Source organism: Camellia sinensis, chromosome 4, assembly GCF_055761805.1.
Source record: "Camellia sinensis isolate YWXY chromosome 4, ASM5576180v1, whole genome shotgun sequence".
Classification (NCBI taxonomy): domain Eukaryota; kingdom Viridiplantae; phylum Streptophyta; class Magnoliopsida; order Ericales; family Theaceae; genus Camellia; species Camellia sinensis.
The window spans coordinates 181,257,693-181,274,892 of record NC_138964.1 but is presented as its reverse complement, the minus strand read 5'-3'; the positions used below and the strand labels follow the sequence as shown (position 1 = coordinate 181,274,892).

The 17,200-nt window shown below is 30.6% G+C and overlaps 2 protein-coding genes across 2 annotated transcripts; one reads left to right on the top strand and one right to left on the bottom strand.

The window, feature by feature from the left end:
• Window positions 1-8,639: 8,639 nt before the first annotated feature.
• LOC114277357 (NAC domain-containing protein 6) lies at window positions 8,640-12,218 on the top strand. The gene is made up of 3 exons (XM_028219247.2): window positions 8,640-8,956; window positions 10,214-10,479; window positions 11,721-12,218. The coding sequence occupies exons 1-3, from the start codon at window positions 8,785-8,787 to the stop codon at window positions 12,123-12,125; spliced, it is 843 nt and encodes a 280-aa protein (XP_028075048.2). The 5' UTR covers window positions 8,640-8,784; the 3' UTR covers window positions 12,126-12,218.
• A 749-nt stretch (window positions 12,219-12,967) lies between these two features.
• Window positions 12,968-16,903, bottom strand: LOC114277356 (basic endochitinase-like). The gene is made up of 3 exons (XM_028219245.2): window positions 16,326-16,903; window positions 16,030-16,183; window positions 12,968-13,485 (listed from the first exon to the last, which is right to left on the bottom strand). The coding sequence occupies exons 1-3, from the start codon at window positions 16,771-16,773 to the stop codon at window positions 13,116-13,118; spliced, it is 972 nt and encodes a 323-aa protein (XP_028075046.2). The 5' UTR covers window positions 16,774-16,903; the 3' UTR covers window positions 12,968-13,115.
• Between the last annotated feature and the right edge of the window lie 297 nt (window positions 16,904-17,200).

Sequence of the window (17,200 nt, the reverse complement as noted above, 5' to 3'; positions counted from 1 at the left end):
AGAAAAATTAAGGGAAAATTATAAATAAAAAAAAAAAAACTTAGGGTTTGACCCTTACGACAAATTAAACCATAGGTTTTTAATTTTGTCAAAGTAAATCCTAAACTTTTTTGTTTTCAATACAAATGATTTGCCTATTTTCATTAAGTAAAATCGACGAAAAAAAAGGTGTTTTAATTATTGAACTCAATGAAAAATAATATTTTAGACATTTTATATATTCTTACGTTAAATTAATGATTAAAATACTATTTTTCTGTTGGTTTTACTTAACAAAATAGGTGAATGGTTTAGATGGAAAGCAAATAAGAGATTAGAGTTTAAATTGATAAAATTAAAAACTCATGATTTCTTTTGGGATAGATTACCAATAAGTTCTATTTTTAAGACTTATTACTCATTAAGTCCTATTGATAAATTTAGGATAAATTACACTTACCTCTCCTGAGGTTTTTGACAAATATAGGAATCTCTCCTGTGATTCAATAATTACAGAAACTTCTCATACTTTAACTTACAATATCAAGATTCTCTCATTTTTTGACTACCATTCATATAACTAACAAAAGATACCGATGTCATTAAAGATAAATACTGAAATGCCCATAATGTCTTGAACCCACCCATCTCTTATTTCTCTCTCTCTCAATCCTCTATTCATCATTCCTTCTTCCTTGTTTCTTATCTACATTTCTCATGTTACAAACCCACACTATAGGATAGCTACCACCCACAACTTATAATAACAACCACTCAACCATTTATTTATAAAATTACCAAGTGACCTTATTTCCCAAAGCCACCACCCACAACTTACAATAACCACCATTTAACCATCAAATCTCTGATTGAGGATTTGGTGGTGTTAAAAAAAATACTCTATATATTATTCATCACAAAAGTGTCAGGTTGTTTTGTAATAAAAACCAATACAAAAATATTATATTCCACTGTTTTAATTCATACAAATCAAATAAAAAAATATAAAATTGACAAAACACCACCAAATAATTTTCCCAAACAAAATCAAAATCTAACAATCAAACAACTTATATCAGCAAAGCAGAGATTAGTTGGAAATTGAAACCTCTTGTCTTGACTGCCAAAATTGGGAGAATAGGTGGAATGAATAAAAGGCAAGCTTAATCTCGTTCCTTACCTTCTCTTACACCAATCTAGCAGCACAACCCCTTTCTACCTTTGAAACCAACGTTGTTGCTTGTACCTCAGCTATAACCTCTTCATCCACTATTACGCAGCGGATATACTGATTCGCCAAAACCGACCGAACCGAACCGAACCGATCCGCCACATTTTGAACGGATGCGTGATGACGAGTGGACGGTTGCGGATTGATTTTCTCCAATCCGCCAATCTAGCGGACGGATGGCGGATTTAAGATTCCTTTGGCCGCAACTGAACCGCTAAACCGCGAGCAACCCTAGTAATTTATAAGACTTTGTGTTTTTAGTTTGTTTAAATATTCTATTTGTGTTTTCTATTAAAAAAGAGTTTAAATATTCTGTTGAAAAAAAGTTTTCAACTTGAATATCTTTTTTGAATTAAAAAAATAAACGTATTATTTATCTATATTTTTTGGTTTTTAAATCTATCTCTAAAAATAATAAATAGAAAATATGATATATGCTGGTTGGTTTTTGTTTTCAAAAACAGATATAGATGTAACAATACAGAGACATACAATCTCTACTACTGCTCTGTTTATGATTTTGGTAGTTTGAATTATTTTTATATTTTAAGAACCACAGATTGTAATACTTTATGTGGATGAGGCATGCTGTGATTGTGATATTCTAAAGTTTCAAACTTTCTTGCTTTGGATGAGGCATGCAGTGATTGTAATATTTTTTTAAGTCATTGATTGTAATACTTTCTTCTTTTTTTTTTTTTTTTTTTTTTTGAGGAAGTGTACAAGTTGAATTATGTTGAAAATTTATAAAATTTTAAACCGCCAAACCGATTTGCATCCATCCGACAAACTGTCAATCCGCTCAATCCACATCCGCCAGATTGGCGGACGGATGCGGATTGATTTTCTCCAATTCGCCAATCTGGTGGACGGATGGCGAATTGAAGATTCCGTGGCCGAAACCGACCCACGCCCACCCCTAATTAAAACCATACCCACCACAATCATGCCGGGGACCCCCAGTGGAGGGTGACCCCCACCACTCCCACTTCCACGTGGGGGGGCTCCAATTGGTAAAAAAAAAAAAGTTATGGACTAATCAAAAAATAGTGGGGGTGGTGGGGGTCTCATATATTTTCCTACCCACCATCACTTATGTGGGTTTGATATTCATATATTATTCATCAAAAAATACTCTGTATATTATTCATCGCAAAAGTATTAAGGCATTTTTTAATAAAAATCAATGCAAAAATATTAGATTTCATTATTTTAATCCATACAAATCAAATAAAGAACAACATAAAATTGGCCAAACACCACTACATAATTTTCCCAAACAAAATCAAAATCTAATAATCAAACAAATTATATCAGCAAAGCAGAGACTAATTAGAAATTGAAACCTCTTGTCTGGACTCCCAAAACTGGGGGAATTGGTGAAGTGAGTAAAAGGCAAGCTTAATCTCATTTTTTACCATATCTTACACCAATCTAGCAACATAACCCCTTTTCGCCTTTGAAACCACCGTCGTTGCATTTACTTCAGTCACAATCTCTTCCTTAACTATTACAACCATACCCACCATCACCTTTGTGGCTTTGGTTTGGATCTGTGCTACTTAGAGCCATACTCTATAGTGGTTGGTTGATTGCAGCAAAGAAGAAACAAGTGTCGGTGGTAGTTCGGTTGTAGAATTTGTTTGGAGATGGTGGGTTAGGTTGGGTGTGGTGAGGGTCGTTGGTCGTTGTCGTCACGAGAGAGAAAAAGAGGTTCGATCTCGTCGTCAGTGGTCTCCTCGTCGGAGACCAAGAAGAAAGGCACTATTGGGTTGGGTTAGGTTAGGTTGGATTAGGTTAAGAGAGAGAGAAAGAGAGAATAGGGTTTGATTTCACTGATAGGAAAATAGAGAAGGAGAATGAGAGAGATGAAAGAAACAGGACAATGAAAGAGAAGAAAGAAATAGAGAAGTTGTGAATGGTGGCTTGGGTTAAAAAAGTAAAAAAAAACATACTTTGTAGGGTATTTTCGTCTTTTCACACTTAAATTAAAGGGTAATATGGTCATTTTGTATAGACAAGTAACGTCGTTTGTGCAAAATTGAAGGATTGGGGGAATCTTGATATTTGTATGAGAGATTTTTGTAATTATTGAAATTATAGGAGAGATCCCTGTATTTGTCAGAAACCTTAAGAGAGGTAAGTGTAATTTACCCATAAATTTATCAATCTCTCTTATTTTTATGAATAAATTTACAGTAATAAATTTATCAATAAAATCTATAGACAAATAAGTCTAATTAATAGGATTGATTGGTAAATATCCATTTATTTTGTTACAAGGCTTGAACTCTTCTTTTTTTCTTTTTTGTTTATAATTATTCCAAAATTTTAAAACCGGCATGTGTTCCAATAATGGTTGCGCATTGTTCAGCTAGGTATGCCCTCTTAATATTAGAAGACAATTTATTGAACAAATATTGATATTACCTTATTGGCCAATAAAGAATTACAAATAAAATTAGATGAATTCTTCTCTCCTCCTAATTATAGAGTTTATTGTATTTTTCCAAACATCAAGGAAAGTTAGTGTAATTTATTTATTTATTTTTTTCATACTTATCTTAAAAAATAATGAACGATAAGAATAATTTTAAAAATAAACTATTGAATTTTTTAAAGATAAATATAATAAAATAATATGATTATAATTATTAGATTTATTAGATTTATTTGGTTCTTTATCATGAACTATTTATACTTACTGATTGACAAATTAAACAAATTAGATTATTAAAATTGGGCGTGTAATGGGTACACATTTGTGGACCAGAGAGAAGGTGTGGTATTTTGGAATGATCCATGTAACGCCCCAAAAAAATTAGCAATGAAACCATCTCATGATGATAATGAAATAAAGATATAATACAAAATATAATACCCTTCATTTCATATGATCTCGAATGTACAAAAGATAATATATGTGGTTATACATTCATAAGTCCTAACTCTGAATTTATAGCATGTATTATAGACAAAAGATATGAAATTTAAGCTAAACATGTAATTAAATGTCTTAAAGGTTATAACTTTCCAAGACAACACTTGGTTACAACAAAAGTGAATCCAAGCTCAATACAATTAAAACCCTCGGCTTGTACAGAAAGAAATACAACAAATAAACAAGAAGAAGCCTTCAGCTTCAAGTTTCTCCCAAGCTATGTTTTTAGTGGAGACATATCATCAGCACCTAAAAATGGTTTCCCCACATAGGTTGAGTCAAAACCCAATAGGAATACTCTAACACAGTTTATGAATCTTAACAAAGTCATAAAGTGAATGCATATACAATGCTCATGACAAACATTTATATATTTTTCCAAAACCATGCAATGCCAGGTTTGTAACACAACTCATAAAACGTTTCTTTTTCAATAGAAAGCAGGACTGTGAATAGAACTCCGTGAATCTTTAGATATGTGTCGGAAAGTAGATTATACAAGCACTATCAATTTGTCATTATTACTGATATTAACCGAAAAGCTCGACACCTATCCACGCGGGTTTTTGGTCTTTCACCAAGGACACACAGGCCAACTTAACATCATAACCACACCCCCTATCTAGATTCACCATGTATTCACCTATTTTTCTCAAAATATCAAACATTTTCAATGTGTTAATATGTAACAATTCCCAATGTAAATAGATGAGAAAATAGTTTCAATCATCCTAGTTCTCATGCAATTTCTACAACAATCCTAACTATCATCTACCGATAACCCAAAACAAATATCTCTAAACAGAAAAATAATTTTCATAAAGATAAACTTTCCGAAAATCCTAAGATGGGAGTGATAATACATATCCAATTCCGCCATCCTCATCAACATCAATCCAATTCTACATTTCCAACATCAATTTCATTTATCATTACAAAATCAACATTTGATATTCTTATAGCAAAATTCCCATTTCTTTTATAAATCAATTTCAAAGATAAAAATTCCTCATTTCATCATAACTCAATAATAAATACATTTCCTCAATCTTTTTCCAACAATCTATTTGAAAAACCCCTATTTTGATTTTTAACCCAAAACCTTAGTTTTTTCCAAAATCTCCAAATCACAATATTGTTTTAGAAAATACTAAATAACTAAGTTAAAAATCATAAGAAAGTGCAGAGGATCCCTACTTTAAGTTTAGAAGACAAGAAAAAGAATGAAGAAACTTCAACAACGCCAAAACTCAACTTTGCTCTGATAAAAAATAAGCTCTTGGAGTGTTCTACCTTTTATCAAAGGGACACAGGTGAAGAAATCAATGGATCTAGGTATATTTGTAGAGAGAAAGTGAGTTTTAGAGAAAGAGAGTCTTAATCTAGAGTTTTTAGAATGTTTAGAGACAGAGAGATATGAAAAAGTGAGCCAAAAAGGTGACTTTATGGACTGATATACGCGCAAACCGTTCAAGTACGGGAATTGTCGCTCGAGTAATCAGATACAATAGTGTGACTGCTCAAGTGCACAAAGTGACTGCTCGAACAAAGAATACAAACTCCCAGAAGTTTTACAGACAAAGGACTATCGCTCGACCTCAAGTGTAGAATGCCAACTCTCAGTATCTTTGCAGGCCTACAAAAGTATTAAGAGTTCTCAAAGGCCGCTCGAGCGCAAGAAATGTCGCTTGAGAGAAGAAGCCAAAATCTGGATAGAAATCATTTTGAAAAACTAACTCCCAACTTGTTCCAAACGCAACCAAGACACTCAAATAACCAAACTCAATAAGAAATAATAAGAAATAAGATATGAACAATCGTATTAGGCAATAAAACCCGTATCCAAAATATCAAATGAGTCGAGTCTAAACTAAAATCGCTATAACCTCCATCCCTTGCATGTAATAATAATAATAATAATAATAATAATAATAATAATAATAATAATAATCAGTGTGTTTGGTTTGAGTTTTACGGATTAAGTTTTTTTAAAATTGAGTTTTTTAGTTTTCGTATTCTTTTGTTTTTAGTGAATATTTTTTAAATTTTAAACATTTTTTTTTACTTTTTTAGATGCACCTTAGTTAGATGTATCTAAAAAGTAAAAAATTTGTAAAAAAATATTTTAAAAAATTAATAAATACATAGAAATACAAAAAATGTACTGAGTTATTGTATTTTTTTTTTGTATTTTTGGTATTTAGTGAATTTTTAAAAGATTTTTTTTAATAATTTTTTACTTTTTAGGTGTATTTTATGTTAGGTGTGTCTAAAAAGTAAAAAATTGTTTAAAATATTAAAAAAATTCAATAAAAATAAAAAAAACATAAAAAATAAGAAAATATAATTTTTTGAAAAGTATTTTCTGAAAAGAGAAAACAAGCAAGCTGAATAGTAGTAGGAAGATAATTCTCTCAGTGCCGTTAGGCCTCGTTTGGAAACCTTCTGTTTTAGTCAAAAAGTTACCAAATTAGCCAAAAAGCCAACAACTCATACTAAAAAGTCAAAGATTCTCTTTTCTCTCTACTTTTTGCACATCTTTTCGTAAAAAGCTAAAAAGTCATCCCAAACATATTAGTTTTTTTTAGCTCATATTTTAGTCAAATAACCAAAAAATTACTAAATTAACCTATTCCCAAACGGGGCTTTAGAGTCGTGGGGCTATGGATTTACTCCATCAATTTGAATTGTTCTATTTATTAGAATATATATTTATCAGATTGATTTGATAATTATAATTTTTATTAAATTTATTTTAAAAAAAATATGATCTATTGCAAAGTTATATTTATTTTTTAAATTTGTTTGAAAATAAATATAATAAATTATATAATTAAATATTGGATCAATTTAATTATTTTGATAAATAATCTACATATAACCCTATAAAATTAACAATTCCAATCACCAGAGTGAAACCATGGTGAGCCCATGAATGGACCCGAGAAAATTCACTCCCAAAATAACAATCCCCACCTTACAAGTAATGGAGAATTCTTGTATGAGTGAATTTTAAAATGTTAGGTAGCATTTGGTAGTATTTTTTAAATATGATTTGAGAATAGGAGTTGTATTTTAAGTTTGTGAGTTTTAGAATTATAATTTGAGTGTGAAAAATTTGTTTGGTGGAAGAGTTTTGAATTGGGTGGGAAATTTTTGATGTGACATGTGACATTTAATACAAAAATTTACAACTCATAATCAAACACACGACTCAAAATTTATTAAAGCTCACAAAAATTTTTTAAAAATTCAAAAATATTTTTTTTGAATATATAAAAATTAACATGTGTCAATTGCATAGAGTTTTCTGCAGAGTTTTCTAAATATTGTGGAAATATAGTTTGAACATTCTATCCAAACATCATATTAGAATGTGTGGGTAGAATTATAGTTTGGAAATCGTTCCAAACACAAATTTTCAGTTACAAAATCCTGTTTGGCAATTTAGTTTTTTTATTAAAATAATTAATTCAAAAAAATAAAAAATCACAAAAAAAAGTTAAAAAAATTAAAAATTATTAAAAAAAGAGAAAAATATTTTCAGTTAATCATAATTTTCGATATAATTAAAGAAAAAAGCAAATCATTCACAAACACATTATTAGCATCTAATGAAAAAGTCAAAAAATTATGGGCAAATTACAAACACCCTCTCGAGATTTGGTAAAAATACAGATTACTCCCTAAGGTTTGAGAAATTACAAATTGCCTCCTAAGGGTCAAATTTTCATAACAAATTAGGAAAAATTAGGGGGGAATCTGTATGAAAATAAAAACCTCAAGGGGCAATTTGTTATGAAAATATAAATCTCAGTGGGCGGGATGTAATTTCTCAAATCTAAAGAAGAAATCTGTATTTTTACCAAACCTCGAGGGGTGTTTATAATTTGCCCAAAAATTATTTAACAAGTCAATTCTAAAACGATATCATTGTGGAGCTAATTTTGTCTTTTCAAAGAAATACTGATACAAAACAAATGAACACAAGAAATGGACATTCAAATATTGTATGCGGTTACGGTATGTTTGAATCATTAATTTGGATAAAAATTTGAAATTAAATTAGGAAATGGGGAAAAAATTGAGCTTATATTCAGGAGTTATTTGGGAAGTGTTAGATCAGTATACTTTTTTAACTTTTTAAGATAAAATGTGAAATATGAATTAAATTTGAAGTGATATGATATAGAGATTATATGATCCAAATAAAATAATTGTGACCGAAATAGGATATTGTATTATTGAGAGATTAATCATATTGAGAGATTTTTGCATTTCAAAATTTACATAATTTAATAATTATAAATATTTTGATATATATTTAATTACAGAGAATCAATTGTATTTGTTTATTAAGGAAGACCAGTGTGACCAGTCTGGTCTCACCAATGGGCCACTGCGGGGTGGAAGCGTGTGGACCAACCCATGCAATGACTTGCCCCAATTTCCCACTTCCTTCAAGACCTCTCTTTCTCTCCCACACCCACACACAACACACACACCTTCATCCCCTATAAAGGGAGTGTATGCAGAACGCAAATTTAATTGCATTGCTATCAGATATCACCAAAAACCAAACCCACCAACCAAGCACTACTTAAAGTCTCATCACTGACTCACCAGCAAAAAAATGGAGAAGAAAACAACAGTGGCAGAGGTGGAGCTACCAGGTTTCAGGTTCCACCCAACAGAAGAAGAACTACTAAACTGCTACCTTAAAAGGATAGCAATGGGTAATAAACTCAGTTTTGATATCATTGGCTTTCTCAACATCTACCACCACGAACCTTGGGATTTGCCTGGTAATCAATCTTCCACTCCACTACAACATAATCTTTATTCATTCTTTTCTTTTTCTTCATTTTGTTTTTTGGGAAAAAAATTAAATAAAGCAACTACAAATCAGGGTATTTGACAAAAAAATAATTACAACTACATCGCGGTTGTATGTCTTTTTTGTGTAGAAAAACACATAAGAAACTGCACCCTACAAAAATTTCCATATTTTTTTTCATTATTTGGTCTTCATCACATTGATTTGTAACTTCTCCTTTTTTTTTTTTTTTTTTTGAAAATTTTTATTTAGAACTAGGACTTGGGAAAAATTAGTGGAACTTCCCTTTTCAACTTTATAGTAGAAGAGGTTCAAAATATTTTTTTATTTATTAAGGCTCTCAATGAAATTTTTCTGTGAGATTAGAGAAATTTCTCTGCGTCAGAAGAAATTTTTTTGAATCAAATTTTCTCTATAAAAATATTAAGGAATCTTAATTACTATGAAAATATTATATATTCTTTATCTTATAAAATCTTAATATCATATACCTTAAAAACAATTCCCATAGGACTTAATTACAACAGTGGCAATACAGACCGCCTTAGATTCCTACCCCTACCACCCCCCACACACACGTGGGGGTTGGTGAGTGGGGGAGAATAAATAAAAAAAAAAATTTTTTTTTTTTTGACCAATGAAAGGCAGAGGGCATCGTAGAGGTTGCTTCAAAAGGGGGTCTAAGTCTTTTTTGTAATTACAATTCCATTGGAAAAGTACAAGTTATTGAAAAAAAAATAATAATAATTCTCAATTTGGGTATTGAATTTGACTTTGACTGATCTATAATTATGTGGTTCTGTTTGTTTTACTGCACCACTGGGATTTGCTCCTAAAAAAAATTAATAATTCAAAAACATAATTTATATAATAACAATAATCAAAATGATGTGATAGTGAGATTTTTGAAATTATAATCCAAAATAGTTGATGTATATCATATCACTACAGTTTTTTTATTTATTTTTACAATGCTCATAATATTGATGAGTTTTGCTTATTTTGCAAAGAAAAATTATTATTCATAATTTGTTATAAGAATGATGTGTCAGTGGCATATTTATAAATTAATAATGAGTATTATATTTTTAAATGAAAATATAGCACTCTATTCTATATAATACTTATGTACAATTTATCTATTTATATATAATTTCTCATTTTGAAATGAATGCTCTTAATGTTGGACTAACATAAGATATGTTGTAATGTGTGAGATGCGCAGGATATGCAAAGATAGGGGAGAGAGAGTGGTATTTTTTTGTGCCAAGAGATAGAAGGCATGGTCATGGTGGGAGGCCCAACCGAACCACTCTCAAAGGCTTTTGGAAGGCTACGGGTTCGGACCGTCCGATTCGGAGCTCCACTGACCTGAAAAAAGTTCTGGGCCTTAGGAAGACTTTGGTTTTCTACAAAGGCAGAGCACCGAGAGGGTCCAAGACTGATTGGGTCATGAATGAGTATAGACTTTCTGATCACTGCTCCTCAATGGTATTGCAGGTTATCCATCTGGGTTTAGTTTATAAATTTGAATAGAGAAATTAAAAAAAAGTAGGTAAAATATAAATAAAATTTTATATACATTTTTTTTTTTTGAAGTTATTATTCAAATTCATAAACTAAACACAATATGAAGATCCTTAGTATTGTTTACAAATAAAAAAAATTATTCAAAAAGTGAAATGCATGTAATTTATTGATAACAAATTCTCTTCGGTTGGAAATTGGAGGGTGTGATTGGGTTTCCGTGGGCTCATCATAGGTCCACTTTAATAATTTAAATCGTTCATTTTTTAGTACTCTTTGAAAATTTATTTATACAAAAATTAAAGTTGATTAAATTACTATATCCATATAAATCATATTTTGTCTTCAAAATAATTGACAGTCTATTTTCATAATTATACTTACCATTTATTTTTTAAATGATAAATGTGATTTAATCAAGTGAGAATAATTATTCAATCAACTTAATTTTTTATATGATTGATCTAATCAAAGGGTGCTAAAACTTAACGATTCAACTTATGGAGGCGAATTCCATGATGGGCTCATTGAAATCCAACAACACACTAGAGGGAACTTGCTTCCCAATTTATTTTAAAACTATACTTTTCAAAAAAAGAAAAATATTATATATATATATATATACATGCGCACAATTTTTGTATAATTTTTTTTTTACCATTAAAAAAATGTGTGGGTCCGATGTGTTTTTATTAATATGATTACTATTAATTTTTTGGTAAGATAATTTGATGATAAATCATTTTAAGTAGTTTTTTTTTAATTTGACTCATAATTACATGATATATTATGTGTAAAATTTTAATTTGTCAGAAAATCAAGTCTCAATTCCCTCGTGACATTATTGTAGATGAATTAGGGATTTAATTTGTGAATCTCTAATATTTCTAAATAAAAAAATTTATATTTTTAGATTTGTTTTCGTTGCCTTTATTTTTCTTTTTTATTTTTATTATTTTCGTGTTTCTGAAAATATAACAATGACGGTTTACAAATCATCTTTTGTTTTTTTTTTTTTTCCTTTCCCAAAAACAGTTTAAAAATTCAAAAACAACTTTTTAATATTTTCAAAAAATGCAGGTTTCTTTTAAATGGAAAATAAAAAATCGAAAAAAGTTTTAAAAAAAATCTTTGTATTATTAAAATAAAATAAAAAATAACATGTTATTGGTGTATTGATTTTTGGTTGTATGATGAGGATGCAGGAAGATATAGTGCTTTGCAAGATTTACAGAAAAGCAACCTCTTTGAAAGTTTTGGAGGAAAGGGCAGCCATGGAAGAAAAATCAAGGACAACCCATCCGACGCCGCCGTCTCCTCCATCACAGGGAAACTTTTCTAGCACCAACCCACAAGAAAGCTTTGTGGCACTAACAGTGCCCCTAGAGGAGGACATTGTTTTCAAGACAGAAGAAGAACAAGAGCATGAGAGCAAAGTTTCCTTACCTTCTTCATCAATTGGATTTGGGTCCATGAAAGACAACTTAACAGAGCTTGAAGTGCCCAAGTTCAACATGGAGTTCATGACAGTGGATCATCCATTGTGGAGCCAATTGAGAAGCCCATGGCTCGACAATTGGAGCCCCTATGCCAATGCGCTCAACTTTTGAGATGGTGTGGAAAATGTTTTACCTTTTAGGTGAAATGATATGTGAAAGTGAAATGATAGGCCCATGGCAAGTGAAAAAATATTTTTTTATAAATGTTTTTTTTTTAGGTGTATCTAAGTTATGTATATTTAAACAGTAAAAAAATTATTTCAAATATTAAAAAAAATTATTAAAAAAATAAATAAATAAAAAATAAAAAATTTAATCTTTTAGAAAATTAATCAAAACAAAAAAAAGGTGATTGTTTCTCACTTTTGTGATGATTGTAAAAGAATAAGTTTGATCTATATATAATTGTTTTAAAGAAAATGATCTAACAAGTTTAATCTAGTAGTTGTTATTAGATTAAAATTTGACACGCTGAACACAAACACTCATTCCATTAAAATGGATTCTAGTGAAAAAAAACTAATCAGGATGCTATGTAATATTCATCCATCTTTAAAATCAATTAAAAATCACTTTTATAGTAAGACTATAAATCAAGATTTTTATTTGTCCAGAATCCTATATCCAAAATTATCAATAAATGGTCTAGATTTATTTCATGCATGAATGTTTACAATATTAATTCAATTTTTACCACACAATCTCACTAACTTTCTGACATAGTTTTTCTAGATAAATAGAAATGAAAAAATTATAGATCTTATGATCAGTAGAACTAAAACTATAAGCAGTGCCTGTATATGCTGTTTATACATCATTCATTCGAGATGACTTTTTGGTATAAAATTAATATTATTTACATATCATTTTTAAAAGTAAAAAATACACACAAAAAAAAAAAAAAATAGAGTAGACAACAATGTGTGATGTGATGCAAGAACAGTCATGACAAATAATCACTTAATTGAGAGGCAGTAGATTCTTTATTTCTTAATATGTATTAGGTTAGATAGATCCCAATTTGGCTGATCATAGCTCCGCCAAACATTATTTCACATCAACTTATTCCAAAACGAGACTGAAGTAAAACCATAAAGGTGCCTATGCAAAAGGCCTTTGGTTATTGCAGTCAAGATTGCTACCATAGCCTACTCCAAATATGTCACTGTATCTCTTATAGAACCCAATTCGGTCCTCTTGCTGTGAAACAGAGCCTTTTCCACATTCGATTCCTCCATTGATGATGTTGGTGATGACACCATAGCCAGGGAGTCGACCGGCTGCTCTGTCAGCACTAGACGGAGTCCATTGGCCGGTGATGACACTGTGGCAAGAGGGTTTTGGTGATTGCGGCGTCATCCAGAACCACAATGCTGTCTTGAAAGATGTGGTTGGGTCAGTTGCAACTGCATCTGGGTTGTTTATCAGATCATACCCTATGGCTTTTCCTGCTTGACCATAGTTGTAGTTGCTGTCAAAGTCATAGGCCAAAGTTTTAGTATCTTGAAATGTACATTTATCCAGTGGCGACTTCAAGAATTTTCGTTAGTGGTGTCAATCAAAAACTTAAATACCATATATTTTACAAAAAATTCACATTAATCATTATATCACATATGGAGAAAAAAATCAACAAATTAATTTAAATTCTAAAATTATAAACAAAAATATTTCAATATATTGATACTATTATTTAAGCAAAAAGACATGCTAATACACGAGATTCTACAATTGACCACGACGAGATTTCATATTTTGAAATCGTTGAATAATAAGCTCATTATCAATACTATCAAATAGTGAGTTCAAAAAAGTAGGATTTAAAACTATGAGTTCAAAATTGTATTTTAGTGGGTTCAATTACTAATTTTTTTCCTAAAATCTAATATTTATATAATAATAATAATAATAATAATAATAATAATAATAATAATTCAGCTAGGGGGTTCGGGTGACACCCCTGGCCAAGCCTTGGAGCCGCCCCTGCATTTATCTGTTAGATTTTGGGAAAAAGCTTGGTAGCTCAAATTGGAGGGGACTTGAATGGGCCGAATGGGTATTGGCCGGATCCCGCTCGGACGACCGGATGAAAGATTGTCTGCCGTGGTTGTCACCTTTGTTTATTGCGACTATCAGCCTCTTCGCTGGACGACTGACTGAACATCCGTCTAGACGATCGGTAAGGTAAATTTTGAGCCATTTGAGCTAAGCTCATATTCAAATTACCAAGCATTGCTCTAGATTTTGTGTTGTATTTCACCAAATAGCCAATGATCAAAGTTAAAAATATGAAAGATTATGTTTGTAACAGGGCGGCTCAAGTGGAGTGGAGGCCTAAAGTGATTTTTGCATTTAAAACAAACAATATATTACTAGTTTTATTCAAATTTTATTTTCTTTAGTTTTTTGGAATGCAAAATTATATGGCACACCATCCTGACAAATCTCACCCCATTGCCGCCGCCACTATCACTCTACCACTTTAGCACCAGCACCACCATCCTACTACCACCATCATTGTCACCACCACTCCACCTCCACTATTTCCCCCACAATGACTACCTCACAACCCCCACTTGTGGCTGGAGCCAAGATTTTGACTTAAAAGGAATAATAATAAAGTAAAATGTTATGTCTATAATAGTGTTCCCAACTCCCGCATGCCGCAACTCTAACAAACTTAATTTCCGACTCTAACCATGACACCGATTTGAACTATGATGGTCATTCCCAAAGAAAAACAAGTATTTTATTAAGAGATTTCATCAAAAAAATAAGTAAACATTCTACATATTTGTACACAAATTTATCTCACACGTACACACACACAAAAATCTAATAAAAATAAATTAAGAAGTATTATCAGAAAGAATAAAAAATAAGCATTTAAAGGTTGATTTCATTATAAAAGAAATATTTAAATGATGCAAATCATGGATTTTTTTTTAAATAAAGACAAAATAAAAGTATAAATTCAAATTTGGAGACAATAAATAAAACAACTATATTATAAACCTATACTCGTTGGCAGAGCCACCATGTGACCAAGGGGTCACGTGCCTTCCCTGGTTTTTTTTTATTTATTTTTTATTTTTTATATATATTTTTTTTATTTTACATATGTATATAATAAAATTTTGAACAAAAATAACATCTAGAATAAAATGTCAAGGGTATTTTTAAATTTATGAAAATAATAGTGATTGTTTTATTGAAAATAAACTGACTACAACAAATTATATTTTTATGTATGAAAATTTTGTGAAATATCTCAATATAGAGGTAATAACCATCATTATTAATATGCAAATATATATATATATATATGTATATATGTAAAAATTACTAGAGTATGAGTTATATTTGCATGTAGAGTTCACCCTTCTTATGTTGTTTTACTATTGGTTGGTAATATCATATGTCAATAATGACGTGATATCACTATTATATGAAATTTTTACTCAAATTTTGTAAAAATTTGATTTATCTTACTATTATATAATTTATATTAAGACTTAAATATATGATTTTAATACATTGTCCGTAATACACTAGTTACACGCAATATTTTCTTTTCGATTTTACTTGAAATTAATTGTAAAATTTTATGTGAAATACTTTTGTAATAATTTATTTAAGTTTTAGTACTTAATATTAATTCAAAAATTATTATTATATTCTTATTGTTGGTTATGAAAAAAAAAATTAAAATTATAATCAATAAATACCCCTTCTAATTTAATTTTCTGATTCCGCCACTACTTATAAAATATAAATTTTAGAAGGTGGAAGAGTATGCTCCCTTGTCCCTACCACCATCTCTACTATCCTCATCATTACCTTTGACACTGTCCCTATTACAATTGATATATTAATTTAACCTCGCAATCAAATATAAAATATAAAATATAAAAAATAAAAAATAAATAAAATAAAAGTTACTAAAAAATATTCGTTGCTGAAACAAACAAAAGCGTGATAGAGTTGAAAGAGAGAGAGGAAAAAGTTTACATACTATGAAATTTGGATGGGACCTCGACCATAGTATTTTTTACCAGGAGCACACGGCCATTGTTGACTTGCAACGCAATAGTCCCCAGGGTTCCCTTGTTCCTTAACAAAGCAATATCCCCATGCATATGGGCCATCCGGCGCAGTTGGCCACCCACCTATACATGTTTTAATCATATACAAATCCATCAATTGTGTTTCTTTTCATTATATGTTCCTCTCTTTTTTCATGTCATAAATTTAATTCACCTATTTCACTTAAAAGGATTGAAAAACATGATGAACTGTGAAAGATTTTACCTGTAGTTTCATGTGAAGTTTGGCCTAGAAAGGCCGCAATCTCTCTTTTGCGAGTGACAGTATCTCCAGTGGTTCCAAAACCTCCAAAAGCCTTGGCAGCAGCTATGAAAGCATCATAAGTGTAAAACCCTTTACCGGGGCAATTGGCATCGTTACGGTGCTTCAACATCTGATCAAAGAGGTTACGGCTAATGATAGAGCTAATATCACCTCCACTCGGGGTCGGTGTTGGTGTAGATGGAGTGGACGGGGATCCTCCACCGCCAGGGCTACATTGGCTCTGGCAGCCAGTAGAGCAATACGGCGAGGTGTTGCCACAGTAGCCATATTGGCTACAACACAACCCTCCTGCACATAGTTTTCCTCCAGCTTGGCTACCGCATTGTTGAGCCAAGGCGACGAGGGAGAAGGAGAGGATTGAGAACAAAACTAGTATCCAAAACCTCATTTTTCCCTTAAGTTTTTTGTGAGGTTGGAGAATAATAGAAGTGGGTACATATAGTCCATGAAGTGGGGATGGAGGAGGGTTTGTTCCTTTGATTTTTGAATACTATTCAACCATGGGATGTCATCATCAGTTTAAAAAAGTCTTCCCACCTACATACTTATAGGCACACAATTTAATTTCTTTTAAATAAAAAAATTACAGTAATTAAATGTAAAATTGTGTGACTATAGGAGATCCCAACTCTCAACAATACTGGATGGCTTTATTTCTAATATAGCTCATGGCCTATTTTAAAAACTAAGCTTAAAGTTAATTTTTTTTTATAATTTTTTTTAAAAATATATATAAAAAAATAAAAAGATAATATGATCTGAAAAGTTAAAAAATTAATTTTTAACTTTTAACCCAATTGTCAAACTAAGTCGAT

Coding starts and splice junctions, on each gene's coding strand:
- LOC114277357 (XM_028219247.2), top strand. CDS start 8,785: ATGGAGAAGAAAACAACAGTGGCAGAGGTGGAGCTACCAGGTTTCAGG. Junction 8,957..10,213: donor CGAACCTTGGGATTTGCCTG/GTAATCAATCTT, acceptor TGAGATGCGCAG/GATATGCAAAGATAGGGGAG. Junction 10,480..11,720: donor CTGATCACTGCTCCTCAATG/GTATTGCAGGTT, acceptor ATGAGGATGCAG/GAAGATATAGTGCTTTGCAA.
- LOC114277356 (XM_028219245.2), bottom strand. CDS start 16,773: ATGAGGTTTTGGATACTAGTTTTGTTCTCAATCCTCTCCTTCTCCCTC. Junction 16,184..16,325: donor AACTTCACATGAAACTACAG/GTAAAATCTTTC, acceptor AAACATGTATAG/GTGGGTGGCCAACTGCGCCG. Junction 13,486..16,029: donor GGTCCCATCCAAATTTCATA/GTATGTAAACTT, acceptor TGACTTTGACAG/CAACTACAACTATGGTCAAG.